The 16170-nt window shown below is 41.6% G+C and overlaps 1 protein-coding gene across 1 annotated transcript; it reads right to left on the bottom strand.

Annotated features, from left to right (window-relative positions):
• Positions 1–15415: 15415 nt before the first annotated feature.
• On the bottom strand, positions 15416–15745 carry LOC130461841 (ribosomal protein S10, mitochondrial). The gene has a single exon (XM_056830074.1). The coding sequence runs from the start codon at positions 15743–15745 to the stop codon at positions 15416–15418; it is 330 nt and encodes a 109-aa protein (XP_056686052.1).
• Positions 15746–16170: the final 425 nt, after the last annotated feature.

Genomic DNA, 16170 nt, shown 5'->3' with positions numbered 1-16170 from the left:
CTCATCTTTAATTAAGTGTGGCGTATTCGGACTGAACATGACATTTGATTTCTCAAAATTGATTGCTTCACCCAACACCTTGCAAAATAAATCAATTGTGCTTCGTATATACCTGCATGAACGTGAATTTGCTTTAAAACATAAAAGAGAATCATCTGCAAAAAAAATAGATGCGAAAGAGATGGGGAAGCCCTCGTGATTCTGATTCCTTTAATCTTTCCTTCAGCTTCTAGCTTAATCATCATCTTAGATAGAACCTCCATCACCAAGATAAACAGGTATGGTGAAAGCGGGTCCCCTTGGCGTAATCCGCACTTCGGCTTGAATACTTCAGTTGGTTCTCCATTGACTAGAATCGAATATGATGTAGTTGAAATGAATTGTAACACCCAGTGCTTCCATTTGGATGGAAATTCCATGCTGTCCAGAAGCCATCCAATGAACTGCCAATTTACTCTATCATAAGCCTTGTTCATGTCTATTTTAAGAACTGCCATTCGACGAAATCCGTTCGTTCTTCTCTTTAAGTATGTCAAAATTTCATGGGCTAGCAGACAGTTATCACCCATAAGACGTTTAGAAACGAATGCATTTTGTAAAGGCCCCACTATGTCTTGCAAAATTATCTTAAGTCTGTTAACCAGACATTTAGATATAATTTTGTAGATTACATTACACAAGCAGATTGGCCTGAATTGCGCTGGAGTACTCGGTGTAGACACCTACTTTTGTCCCCATTCCTGAAAGGGAAGGTTCGATGATGAAAACGTAAATCTCCACTTGACAACGCATCTCCTATAAAATAACGAATCTCAATTCCCCTTTTCATTTCACCCGAAACCTGCTATTTATAGAAACCGGCTAAAAATAGTAACTGCCGTAATCGGTAATTGTTAAAAGTGGCAAGTCATAAAAGATAGAAACCTGTCAGAATTAGGTGTTGCACTCCAACATAAATCCTAAATAAGATAGAAATTGCGAGAGAATCCTATTCCTAATATGATTCGAAAGTAAGAGTTACGTATTAATTAAAATCCTAACGAGCCTAGAGTTCGTAACGGGCTTAGACGCATCCCGTCACAAGGTTAATACGCACTAAAAGACTCAATTAAATCTCAAATACTCCGGATTCTAGGAATCCGAATCTGACTAAGAAAAGCAGCCCAGATCCTATTTTCAACGCCTGGCTCTGGGCGCCGAAGATTTCGGCGCCCAGGCCTGGGCGCTGAAAATACCTGGTACGTGTTTTTTCATAATTCCTCGTGGATTAGAGTTCTGCAATTCAATCTTTCCACGAACTCTTTTCTATAAATAGGGCCTTAAGTTCGACGTGAAAAGGACACAACACACAATTATTATTTTGAGTATTGACTCTAAACTCCTAAGCCTAAGCCTCATGCTGCAAAACCGATCACGCGTTCTGTCGCAATCAATCCATAAATCGAATAAAACATATCCTGTCCCATAATTTGAGATTCGTTAAATAAAAGGAGAAATAGCAAAGTCAAAGTGGTTAGTTTTCTGAGAACCGTGACGCACCTCTCAAGGGTGCGTCGTAATGTGTCCCTTTGCCATGGTTTAATTGCTTTCCTCGCCCTTTTATGAACTGTTAAACTAACTAAATCTGATTGTTCGATCACGCTTAATAAATATGATATTTTTGGGAAATTGGATTATCATGCTAGGTCCCTTAAAACAATATAAATCAGAAATCGCGTTCGATCTAGTACTATATGTTGCATATTATTAAAATCAACTCAGATTAGTTTAATAGTTGACGCATGTCCCTTCAATTATTTATGCTGAGCTAGTAAGGATATCCTGCCTCTGGAGTTATCGAAGAGCGAGTACTCCTCTCGGTAATTACAGTCCCCCGAACCCTCAATCTCTACCCTGCGGGTGTACGTTGAGCGATCCCCACAACCAGGGATCACAAGGGAACCTACGGCCGTCGTGGTCAAACATAATTGCACTCCCTTTATGTCACGATAACCGGGTTTTGTCAGTTTTTCTCATTGTCGTTAAAAACTGAATGGCGACTCCTATATTACTAGTCAATTGGGTGTAAACTCACAGGAAATCCAATTACACTTGATTTGACAAAAAGAAGCGTCACACCCACGAGGGACGAGGTCACGCATTAGCCTCGTGCATTTTTGACCCCCTCACAGTGGCGACTCCACTGGGATAGTGAAGGAAATACTCGTGCTTGTAGGTAATCAAAATAGCCGAAGGGTGAAACGATCCTACCCCGCGTTTATTTCCCCATCAAGTTGAGACGACCTGAAAATCAGCATATTAATGTGAACGGGCAGAACCGCATAACGAATCTTGGCTCCCTTGGTGTTTCATCTCGGGGGTTGGGACTAAGGATACCCATCGCCAACCGGGGGGTGCATACGCTTCGAATGTTGTCCACTCGGCACTTTCGCTAGTAGTACACCTGTCCCAAACCCAATCGCTCGCCCACTAGGTCCCTCTCGCCTGCATGCCCCCTTGGCTTGCACTTGCGGGTTGGCCTTCTGGGACGAAATTCGTCTGTTGAAGACACTACCTCGACCGGGGCATGTGTTGGATCTGTGATAGAAGCGGTACCAAGCCAGGCGCAAATAACTACCCATAGAAGCCTATCATAAACTACATGACATATTATTATTGCCTCATGATGGAATGTTAGTTATGTGTAGCGAAATATATGATTGTGTGTGACAAACTATCCTAGAAAAACCAACGACCTTAAAAATTGCCCAAACATTCGTAAACCAATTTGCCAAAGATTTATACCGAAACACGTGTTCCGCAAACCCGAACGATCGCCACAAAAATAAGCGACGCTCGGGATGGCCTGTAACGAATCCCACAAACGCTGCACAACGCGTAAAGGACGTTATTAGGCAAGCACGCAAAATCGAAGTCGCATAAATAAAAGTAGACGCAAACAGAAAACGAGAACCAGCCAGGGACGCATTTTCAACGCCCCTGGCTGGGCGCCAGAATTTCTCACGCCCGACGCTGGGCGCTGAAGTTGCTGTTTGGCCTTCTGGTCAGGCGCAGTAGCCTCGGTGCCCGCGCAAAAGGAAAATACATAGCACAAAAAAACCGTTCGTAAAAAGAATTGCTACGAGGCGTAAGAAAAGCACTCGATTCTAAAAGCGACTCATAAAAAAAAAACTCTTTGCGTCGTTGTTAGGCCTCCTACGACGACAATGCTCGGCACCAAAACCGAACATGCTAATAATTATGGATGTCACACGGGCAAGTGTTTCGAAAATCCAAAGAATGACCAAAAGAAAGAACTAAAAAGTGTACCAACGAAAGAAAGAGTGAAAAACCAATAGAGAGAGTCGAAGTCTAGACTAAGTAATACTCGAAACTTTGGGACCTAAACTTTAGCTTATCTTATGCATAGGACTGGTCCTGCCACTTGGTGCCGATCAGGAAATCAACGGTTAGTGCGCCTCGAAGATACATCGCCAACACCAGGTTTAGTGACTCCAAGCTCCGTCCGTCATCCCTCATTTCAAGGATCTCCGCTTCCCCAACCTCGATTCGCACCCTCAAACATGTCCATCCAAGAATTGCAAGAGCAGATGGATCAAATGACCCAACTCATGGGCCAACTGAAAATGGAAAACGAAACCTTAGCGGTTGCGCAAGCCAAAAACGACCTCGATAACGAGAAGAGGATTGAAAAAATGGTCCTACAGCAAACCATGGGGAGCAAGTACTTCTCCCTCGATCCTGAACCTTTTCCTGGCAAACTACCAGAAAAGTTTAGTTCATCTGACTTACCAAAGTTTAAAGCCACGGATAATCCCCGTGATCATCTATTGAGCTTTGTGAATGCCATGAACTTGAAAGGCGTGGACAAGTCCATGTATTTACCTGCCTTTCCTTTGTCCTTGGAATCTGTGCCGCTCAAATGGTACCATCACCAGGACCCTAAGCTCTTCCCCACTTGGGAAGACTTTGTCAATGTCTTCATCAAGCAATACTCGTCGAACATGGATTTTCAAGTCACCATGCGCGAGCTCGAAGTTCTCTTCCAAAAGAAAAATGAGGGTTTCACGACCTACTTTGCTAGATGGAGGGATCAGGCGGCCCAGCTAATCAATAGGCCTCCCGAAACAGAATTGGTCCAAAAATTCATTGACAACCTGGACCCGGCCTACAGACAGCACCTTAGGTACCTGGGAATTGACACTTTCAAAAGAGTTTATGATGTGGGAATAAAGATCGAGGATGATCTCGCAAAAACAATACAAAGTAAACCCGCATACAAAAGCAATACCTACAACAGGGGCAACATGTCCCAAGCCCAAGAAGTCCATGCCGTAGAGGAGACTCCCGCCCGAAGAAGCCCTGGAAGATGGATGCGAGACCGAAAGTTTGCCCCACTCGGGTCGACATTGGTACAAGCCTTTGAAAGACTAACCAATCAAGGAAAGTTGAGACCTATAGGCCCCACCCGTGACCCTCCTGTCAAGGGCAAATATTGGGTCGAAGGTACTTACTGCAAATTCCATCAAGGAAATGGGCATGACACCGAAAACTGCTGGAATCTAAAACATACGATCCAGGACATGATAGAGGATGAAGTGATACCTCTCCCTAACGTTGGCAAACCCAACAACAACAAGAGCCCACTCGGCTCTTGTCACATCTCTCTCGACCAACCAGAAAATGAGAACTTTGACCTCACGGTGTACATTACGCCTCAAGGTGCACCTCTCGCTATGGTCCCTATGGATCGAATCGAGAGAGAAGTGTGCGGTGTGTGGGATGTGAAGGAAATAATGCCCTTGGTCCAAGTATGCATTCTATGTTAAGTCTAATAAGTGCGGTTCAGTATTAATTAACAAGTTAATAATTCAGTGAGATCAAGTGAGCTGAATGCCTAGCTAGAGGCCGCTTCAGTTCAAGTGGAATTAATGATATTAATCCACAGCTTACTCTTGACTGAACCCGTAGGGTCACACAAATAGTACGTAAACGGATCAAGTATTTAATTGCATTAAATACTCTATCTATGGATATTCGGAATCGACGGATCTTGGTTTCAGTGGGAGCTGAGATCGTCACAAGCAAGAAATGAATACTCCGGAAACGATGATATTGCCGGAAACGGAAATATGGATCGTATCGGAAATATAAATATTATCCAAGTCATAGATGTTGCCGGAAACGGAAACATGGTACGTATCGGAAAATATTATCGGAAATGGAAATATTGCCAGAATCGAAAATATTGCCGGAAACGGAAATATTGTCAGAATCGGAAATATTATCGGAATATAAAAATAATTCCGGAAACGGAAATATTAAATATTTGTTCGAAACGGAAATTGATTCCGGAATCGGAAATATTAAATATTGTTCGTATCGGAAATGAATTCCGGAACCGGGAATTTAATCGGAAGCGTATCGTACGAATAAGCATCGGACAAGGCCTGCCGGACGAGGGCCCAGCACGAAGCCAGGCCATCGCCCAGCAAGCCAAGCGCGCCACACGAACAGCCAAGGCCACGCCAGGCCCAGCGCAAGGCCAGGCCCAGCAGGCCATGGCAGCGCGCGCAGCGCGCGCAGCGATGGGCTGCGAGCTGTGCTGCTGCTCGCGTGGGCTTGCGGCTCGCGTGGGCCGAGCGGCCGTGTGGGCTGTGCGCGGGCATGGCCTGCACGCTCGTGGGTCATGCTCGTGTAGTGTTTGTGTTCACATACGAAACCTAAATTGTGTAGGATTTGTTTGATGATTAAATTCCTAATCCTAAAAGGATAAAATTAATTAATTAGAGTCCTACTAGGATTCTAGTTTAACTAATTAGTATCCTAATAAGATTCCAGTTCCTTTTCCATACCTCTATAAATAAGGGCCTAGGGTCATTATTTGCAGGAAAGATTGAAGTATTCAAAGGGTAAGTTTTTGAAATAAAATTAACCATACACTTGCAAACACTAGCCGAAATTCCTAGTAACCTTAAGGGCGATTCTAGTTGGTCTAACTTGAGGCGGATCCGGACGTACTGTGGACTATCTACGGAGGGAGGACATTTGGAGTCCTAAAGACTTGTTCTTGTTCGGTTCGGGCGCAGCTAGGGAAGGCACGCTACAACATGTATGCATCAATTCTATGCTAAATGATTATGTGAATATAATATGCTTTCCTGGCTTTATGGTTTTTCCGCATGATTTATGAATTGTCATATGTATCATAACCTAACAGGATGATGATGCTGAAGATATTTACCTATCTCAAGTGTTGGGCCAGGACCTCTTTACTGAAACCTGGCCCGGGTATGCTCACATCGACACCACCCCTCAGGAGCCCGAGGTCGACAACCTCACCTGATCCGGAAGAATATACCAACCGGATATTCGCCCACCTCCTATGGACGATATCCCAGTCAGACAAACTCCTGAGAATGGACGGCACACCACCGTCGCGGAAGTCATTGAAAATCCTCTCTTGAAGCAACTAAAAAGAACCAAGGCGGAGATTACCATCTGGGATCTCATGTGTACTTCAAAGGAACATCGCGAAAAGCTTATTCGCTCACTTGACCTCATCTCGGTGCCTACAGATATCACACCTGACTCACTGGTTAGCCATGTCACGAGAGATGCCGGAGAAAAGGCCATAGTTTTCACTGACAAAGACTTGCCCGGGGGGTGCTCACAACAAAGCCCTTTATCTAGTGGTTGGATGCAAAGGATAAAACATCCCTCTAGCACTCGTAGATAATGGTTCGGCGGTTAATGTTTGCCCATTGCGAACCGCCCATTGCTTGGGGCTAGGAAACGATGACTTCCAAACCTCCACGCAAGGGGTACGAGCTTATGACAACTCCCGAAGGCCTGTGTTGGGAAAAATCAACCTTACCATACAAACCGGGCCTGTGGCATGCACCACGGAGTTTCAAATAATTGACATCAAGCCCACTTTCAACCTCCTCTTGGGGCGACCTTGGCTCCATGACTTAGGAGGTGTAGCTTCTACCTTGCACCAAATGGTTAAACTTAACCATAACGGGGTAATACTAGAAATCCGCGCCCCTCCTCTCGACGTCAGTTGTACTATGGTTGGAACGGCCGAAACTGCAGACGACCTTTACGGGTTTCAAATGGAAGAAACAATCCAGTTCATCGAAGAGTATGATCCAGCGTTCCTAGACCCGCACGCATTCCGAGTCATCCCTAGAATGCTGTTAGATCAAGGTTATTTCCCTGGAACCCCATTGGGCATAAGGAAGAAGGAATGCACATTCCATCCTTTACCCAACAAATCTACTCCCTTTGGCTTAGGCTATGAACCAACGGAGGAAGATATTGCTGACCGCATGTCTGGGCTACACCTTAACAAGGCCAAACAAACCACCCTCCTTCCCCCATATCAAAGAACCCTTAACGGGATGTTCGTTCGGGAAGGAGAAGGGCACCCATGCTGTGATTTCCCTGAACCCTTCGTTCAGGATGGCTTGCTAAAACCAGGATTTGAAATCTTCCATGACTGCCACACCTTGGATGAGGCACCCCACCTCACCAAGACTAAAACAGCTGAAATATTAGACGACCAGGCTCTATGGACATTGTTTAACGAATCGAGGCCTATGGAGGACGAGACTGTGACGACTACCCTAGCTTTACAAGATGAAGGTTTCGATCCAACCCGGTTAATCGCTCCTGCATCAACACTAGAAGAGGTCGAGAACGGATGGGTGAAGACATATCAGTGGGTCAATGCAAAAGGAATAGAATTCAAGATGAGTACCGGTGAAGGACCAAAGTTTTACGAGACTAAACCCAAGGCTTGAGCCACATAGAGCACCTTAAAAAGCGCCTAGTAGTTCTTTAGATTGGTAGAAAAATAATAAAGACTTTAGATGGTCCTAAGACCCCTTAGAATATAGGTCAAGTTTGTTTCAGTGTGTTTTCCTTACTTTCCAAATTAATAAAGGCGTAATATTTCTCCTAAAAAATTCTAACACTAAGTAAGCACCAAATGTACTTGCAAAATACAAAATAAAGAGGCGGCCCACTCTAGGCCCCACAAACGAGGCCCACTCGGTCTTGAAATAGTGCCATGGGAACCAATTCCCGAAACCCACAAAATAAACCGTACCCTCCCCTTCATATCCCCAAAACATAAAGGTCAACCAGTATAATCATAAAAGTCAATCCACGCAACCCAAAGAAATCAAAAGGAAATCAAAATCAAACAATACAAAGGTTGCTCAAGAAAAAAACTCATAAAAAAATAGACACCGCCCCCCGCATCAACACGCACCTCAACCCACCTCAAAAAGCCTACACAAAGATCTTCATATCTTCCACACCCTAACTCCACTTTCAAAGCCGTATCGAGTCATGGATAGAAAAAAATAATCCGGACAAAAATGCATCTCACGCTAACAGTCAAAAAAGTCTCCGAAGTAGCCTCAAAATTGATTTCAAATACGAGCAAAAATCAAAGCACTAAAACAAAAAAAAGAAAGAAAAAAGAAATGCAAGAACACGTGAAGCAAAGCGTCAAAATCGACCGCCCAAATCATTTTCAGCGCCCAGGGCTGGGCGCCGAAATCTTTGACGCCCCAGCCTGGGCGTTGAAACTCTCTGCCTGCCTAAATTTTTTTTAGAAGTGCTCGTCATTTTATCCGCACATAACGGAAAAATAACGAACACTTGGGGGGTACAGCACGTATCCAAATAGGCTCACCAAAAAATATAGCCATACAAAAAGTAGTCGAATTTCATTTTTTACGCGACTTACGGCAAAGTAGTCGAATTTCATTTTTTATGCGACTTACGGCAAACAAAAAAACGGCAGACGAAAATAATGATAATACTTCACTCATTTGACCGATTAAGTAATATGCTACCACCTCAGGGCATATCTATTAAAATCTGGCACCCTAGAACTTATTCTAGCCAGAACTACGCGCGACCTGATTCTGACAAGATACGTAGGCAATCCTTACCAAGGATTCGGTCCAACAAGGAAAATATAAATGGGTCGAGATAGCCCCAACAAGGAAACATAAACCGATATAGAACCCCCCAAATCAAAAAAAACAAAACATACATAAATTGTGCAAAAAGTGTTAGACATATAAAAATATAAAAAAAAGGGAGGAGAAACAAGAAATGAAAATGAAAAAATAAAATACGCCTTTATTGAAAAATAATAAGAAGGAAAACAAAGTGCTAAGAAATGAAAAAACAAACAAAACTGAAATAAATAAAGGGCACCTACACCCTAGCAAGAACTACACTACTCTAGTTCTTCCGGATCATCAAATAAAGTCTTGTAGAGGGTAATGTTCGCAGGATCCACCCCCACAGTCTTCTGCGCTGCCCCAATATCAATCTCCATAAGAACCGGCTCCTGGACACTAACTTCCAAAGATGCCAAGGATTCAGAAACATTCTCAGTTATAGCCCGCTCAGCCTCAAGGGCACAGACAATGGTGGGAGAAGGATTATTATTATCAACTAGACTAGTCGCTGTTTCTACAGGCGGCTGAGCCTTCCTAACCCATACATTGTTCCGGCGACGATCTCCGCGAGAGCTTGCATTTCTTTTAACAACAGCAGGCCCCTTCATGTTAGGCATCTTTTTAGGCCTGAAACTGGAACGGGGAGGAACTTCCTTTCACTTTCGATCAGGACGAGCTTTCACAGTCTTAATACCATGGGTACGAGGTTTGGCAGAATCAGGACCCTCATACTTAACACGAATGCGAGGTATCAAAAGCTCAGCCGGCTCCCCATTTCGAGCCTCGGTCCTCACAGCTTTATCATCGGAGCTCATCCACAACTTGTAGTTTTCAGAAAGACCCACAAAGCCATTTTTTAGCTACGGCCCAACGCGGGAGACCATCATAATACTTAGCCCACGCTAGAACCCGTGCTTGTGAAAAGGCCGCTACCTTAGGTGGTACCGTATCAGAAAAGGGGATAGTCTGCCTTAAACCGTATTGACGCATGACTCGGTAAGGGAAAATATAAATGGGTCGAGATAGCCCCAACAAGGAAACATAAACCGATATAGAACCCCCCGTTATAGTAGTCAAACCCCACCACGGTACCACCCACTTAATAGAACAGATGCCATAAAATGTACATGATTCTTATAGATATATAAGAAGTTTAGTGGGAGTACATAAAACTTAATTGGTCCTATGTGTATCACACACATATCTCTCTATTGTGAAATAACATTCAAATTCTAACGACTTAGATTTGAAATTATTCATCAATGATGGACCAAGGCGAAACTTAGTACATATTAGGTATTAAGATCTATTTACAAAGATCTTATGATATCGCTTTAGATTAAGTAATGGTATTTACTAAATCAAACACGAAAGACTCAATTGGAGATATTCGAACCATGTGAATAAATCTAAGTAAAGAATGTTTGAACTATGTATAAGCATTTACTAAGTTAAACATCAAAGAATCTAAATGAGATTCTTAACCTATATTATATGTCAAAGAATTTAGCTGGCTTTATTATCTACTGAAACTAGATGAGCTAAAGTTACATGAATAGTATTCAATTGGGAATTATTCTGTTAAAGAATTTATCATGTACTACCTCCGTTTCAAAAAGATCTTTACACTTACTATTTGCACGGACTCCGGTGCAATGTTTGACCGTTAATATATCCAATTTCGTATGTTAAAAAATTATAAAAAGTTGATATTTATAAAATACATTTCGAGATAAATCTAACAAGATATTTCATGATAATTTTTTATTGATATAATAGTGGGAATTTATGGTCAAAATTTTGATTTTTGAACACATTTATCAAAGCGTAAAGATCTTTTTGAAACGGAGGTAGTATGATATAATATAAGGATCGCCAAAAATGTATCGTATGGCTTTAGGCACGACGAACATATACCAATCTCTATTGATCTACGTGAAGACCAACTAGATTGAGATCAAGAAAATCTTATGGTACTTGAAAAGATACATACGAATAGTTCTTGATTCAAGGAAATTAAGATATGCTCAAAATTGATGCTACACGCATAAACACTAGCAAAGGATCAAGCAAGATCCCTTTGGAGTTAACCATTGGCAAGGACGAGTTGTAGAGCATCGTGTTTTGAAATGGAAACATGGATTGAAGACCATGAGTTGTTGCGTGGGAAACTAAAATGTTAATTTCTATGTTAAGATACAGATGGAAAGTCATCCACATATCTGTGAACTGCTTGGATAAGTAAAATCCAAACAAAGCATCACTAGCAACCTATACAGTTGAAGTAAAAGTAATTATTGCCTAAGAAGCAATAAAACAGAGTTGTTTACATTACAGAGTTCTTCACTGAACTTGGGTGGATCACATGTCTGCTGACTTGATGGTTCTTCATTGCAAAATGTGTAGAACCACTATTGTAGCAAGAATGACTAGATCACAAAATAAACATACTCAAAAGATCTGATCATCCTATCTCGAAAGGCATTCGATGAAAAAGGATATTAAGATTGGAAAAGCATGATAACTAAACCTATGCAACAAGTGAGAAGCAACACTCACATTGTGGGACTGGAAATCAAGCATAGCTTTGAATTCCATTAATTATTTTTAAAATGGGTTATAGGCCCATGGTTGTAAAACATTAGGGTTGAACATTTATCATATATGAAATGTATTTTCATATTCCATTTAATCTTGGTTTAGTATTAAATGATGAGTCCCTTCAATTTGACGATATATTCAAGATAGACAGTCATGACCAGTCCTGTGACTAAGAAATGTCTATCAAGTGAACTGGAATGACAAAAGTTGAAAAAATGTCCCTGGTCGGAGTTTTCTATAAAGGTGGACGCATAGAAAACGCTAGACGACTAGAATGCAAGATGACTAGTAGTTCTGTTTCTTGAACTATGTGGACATGGCAATGTCGCAATCATTTGCATAGATACTTACTTTGAGAAGACTAGTATCGGACAGACCTATGAAACTTTACTGTAAGAGATGAAAATCTGTCATAAGTAAATTTCATTAAAATTATTAGACACTAATCCTCAATACCTGAGTGATTTGAGATTACTTGTTTGAGAACTGGTTACTTTGACGTTGTCAACCGTCGCACCGTAAAAGGAGGCTATAACGGCAACGCTCGGGTAATCACCTATCAAACGAAGTCTAATCTCAAGATCGCAAAATTGGGATTGTCCTCCCATAAATCGGGATGAGATGCTGAAAGTTGTACAAGGCCACTCGGAGAGCTAGAAACTGTAAAATGCATGGCCGTGCTCAGATGAATCATAGGCTATGATTATCTGTTTATTTGATCAGTTGAACTTTGAAACCGAGAAACACCTCTGTACATAATAAGCATGACAACTCTTACCTTATGTTCATGAGAAAGCATCAAGCGACAAAGAAATTAGGAAATGCACACTTGTCCCTAAGGACAAGTGGGAGACTGAAGGAAATAATGCCCTTGGTCCAAGTATGCATTCAATGCTAAGTCTAATAAATGCGGTTCAGTATTAATTAATTATACAAGTTAATAATTCAGTGAGATCAAGTGAGCTGTATGCCTAGCTAGAGGCCTCTTCAGTTCAAGTGGAATTAATAATATTAATCCACAGCTTACTCTTGACTGAACCCGTAGGGTTACACAAATAGTACGTGAACGGATCAAGTATTTAAGTGAATTAAATACTTCATTTATGGATATTCGGAATCGACGGATCTCGGTTCCAGTGGGAGCTGAAATCGTCAAAAGGAAAATTATGAATACTCCGGAAACGATGATATTGCCGGAAACGAAAATATGGATCGTATCGGAAATATAAATATTATCCAAGTCGTAGATGTTGCCGGAAACGGAAACATGGTACGTATCAGAAAATATTATCGGAGATTGAAATATTGTCGGAATCGGAAATATTATCGGAATCGGAAAATAATTCCGAAATCGGAAATATTAAATATTTGTTCGAAACGGAAATTAATTCCGGAATCGGAAATATTAAATATTGTTCGAATCGAAAATGAATTCCGGAATCGGAAAATTAATCGGAAGCGCGTCGTACGAAATAAACATCGGACGAGCTTGCTAGACGCAAGGCCCAGCACGAAGCTAGGCCCGCGCCTAGTGAAGCCCGCGCAGCAGCGAGCACAAAGCCACAGCCCGCCAAGGCACGCAAGGCCCAGCCAAGCAGCGCGCAAGGGCAGGCCCAGCGTGTGGCAAGGCCAGCAAACCTAGCGCGCCCTTCGTGGGCTGCGAGCAGTTGCTGGGCCGAGCTCTCCGCGCGCGCTCGCGCCCAACGCCCTTCGTGGGCTGTGCTTGCGTGTGTGCGTTGAGTTCGTGCATGCATCGAATCCTTAAGCAATTAGGATTAGTTCGATTAAAGATTAATTTTCTAAAACTACTAGAGTTAGTTGTTGAATTAAACATTAACTTAATAGATCCAATTAGTATCTAATTCTAATAAGATTAGGTTAACTGAATCCTAGTAGGTTTCTAGTTCCGATAATCCTACCCTATAAATAGGTGATGGCATTCACAATTTATAATACATCAAGTAGTATTCATATAGTTTTAAGTTAAAAACTAGAGTTAATAATTTTCCAAAAATTATAATCGAATAAACATAAAACCTTAGGCTAAATTCTAGTTAATTGAATCTAAGGCGGATCTGAACGTGCTATGGACTATCTACGGAGGGACTACACTTGGAGTCCTAAACTTGTTCTTGTTCGGTTCGGGAGCAGCTAGGGAGGGCACACTACAAATGTATGCATCCTAAATTATGCTAATTGTTATGTGGAAATTAATTTGGATTCCTGGCTTTATGGTTTTTCCGCATGAAATATATATGTTTTATATTTGTCATAACCTAACAGTTGGTTCCCCGCGCAGAACATACAATGGTCGACACTCTTGCAAAGCTAGCTAGTTAGAAGGCAATAGACCTGAAAATGTCAGTCATGATAGAAGTGCTGCAAAGGTGGAGCACATATGAAAAAGGGAAGGAAATGATGGTCATTACAGCCGGAAAAGAATGGTACGGTGACATGTCGGCCTACAAAGCCACACAGACTCTTCCGGAAGATCCGGTGGAGGCCAATAAGATAAAAAGGGACGAATGCTGGTATATTATCTATCAAGGTCATGTGTACAAGAGACCTTTCAGCCTTCCCCTGCTAAGACGTCTGTCGAAAAACGCATCGAAGAAATGCATGAAGGATCATGCGGGAACCATGTAAAGGGAAAAACATTGTCGTTGCTCTGTCAGCGACAAGAGTATTACTGGCCAACAATGCTGAAAGACGCCCAAAATTACGTGAAAAAATGCGAAATGTGTAAGCTATTTTCCAGTCATAAGAACGCCGACGAATGATTTAATGTCCATCCTAAATCCAATTCCCTTCGCCCGTGGGGATGGACATCATAGGCCCGTTTACAACCGCCTTGGGAGGGAGAAACTTCCTCATTGTTGCAGTCGATTATTTCACAAAATGGATCGAAGCCTAACCGATAGCAAAGATAACGGTCAACCTGTTGTTTTGATAGACAATCGTTTTGAAATTTAATTATTGAGCAATTGGCAATTCAAATTCAACTAGTAGGATTAGGACGAGCTAGACTTGTGTGTAGTTTGAGTCAGTAATGTGGCGTTTTAGCATATGTGAATGTGTTATACATGCATTAGAACATATGTTGGTATTTAAATAAAATATTTTAGGGATATTGGATTGTGATACTTCGTATAAATTATCTTAGAGAGTACTCCGTATGACTTTGGTGTGGGCATTGGTCTGAACATGTTCCAAAACTGTGCTACTCCAACTTTTGAAAGGAAAATGATGTTTCCTGTTCACTGTTATTTCAAAATGTTGGCATAAATCAAGATCATAAACCTATTTTTACTTGTGATTGTGAAAAGAAATTAGCAAGTTTAACTTTATTTCTACGTGAACAAGTGAAAGCTTTGACAGTTTAACACCATAGGACATCATTCGCTTACTGTTGTAGCATACATACATAGTACTCCATACTAGAGACTATTTCTCAAGATCCTAAAATTTATTTGCTACTCCATACCTGTAAAGCTGATGCAGGAATATGCTAACAGTTTATATCTGCTAAAGATTCAGTAAATTGGTGAACTGAAGAAGAATAAAGTGTTCTTGAACTTCTGCTAGTAACTGAACTAGGCTGATATACAGAATTCTGATAACCATTCATTACAATACTGCTTCCATAAGAACACAAGTATCTGACAAAGTTCAAGCATTATTTGTCGGAGTATAACAAGAAACTAACAAATGAAGCTTCCTTAAACAGGTTCTGGATCAATCAGGTCTTAACAAAAGCTATAAAGAGATCTGTAACTGAACATATAACCAACAAAATTGGGAGCTCCAAACATTGAGGTGGTGTACTAAGGCTTTCTCTGCGGGAGAGGCAAAAGCTTAGGGTCTAGACGAGTCTTGGAAAACACTTGGACTTCCATTTGACCTCCAAACATGCGATGTCGTTTTAACCAAAATAACTTCTGGTGCAATTCATGCCTCTCCGCTTTAATATCCAGTACACATTTCTGGGTCCTTGTCTCGAATTGTTCTCTAGACTTTTTGTCAATGTGAGGTGACCGGAGAACAGTGTATAATACTCTAGTTTCAGGCATTGTAATCTTCCGCGTATGAGGTGGAAGGCTTTCCAAAAATGGACGACCAAAAGAGGTAACCACGACACGAATCTTGGTACTCATGGCTTAACCTGCATAACAAATTGCAGAATAATTAGTACATTAAATATTACAACCTTGCTTTAAAAGCTAAAACATGATTGTCTCGACAACATAAGAAAGAACGACACTAGGAAATTAACATCAGACTTCAGACTTCAGACTTCAGACTTCAGAGGCATAGAATAGAAGACAAACAGCAACACAACCAACTAACTGAATGGGAAAAGCCTCACCCACAGTCAAATCAGAAGACAGCAGCACAGGAAGCAAAAGCAGAGAAACAGCAGCAAACCAACCGAGGGGCAGAGGGACTAAACTCCAATTTCACAAAATCACTTAAATAAAGCAAAGTTTTTTATAAAAAATAAATAAAGCAAAGACATAGTAATCAAGCATGTCTTCTGTTGTGGGAACTTTTACGGTGCTGACGTGGCACGCGCTCTCGG

This window comes from Spinacia oleracea, chromosome 5 (assembly GCF_020520425.1).
Source record: "Spinacia oleracea cultivar Varoflay chromosome 5, BTI_SOV_V1, whole genome shotgun sequence".
Lineage (NCBI taxonomy): Eukaryota > Viridiplantae > Streptophyta > Magnoliopsida > Caryophyllales > Amaranthaceae > Spinacia > Spinacia oleracea.
This window is presented reverse-complemented; position numbering and strand designations above follow the sequence as displayed.

Bases quoted from the DNA above. Each gene is read 5' to 3' on its own strand.
- LOC130461841 (XM_056830074.1), bottom strand. From the start codon at position 15,745: ATGAGTACCAAGATTCGTGTCGTGGTTACCTCTTTTGGTCGTCCATTT.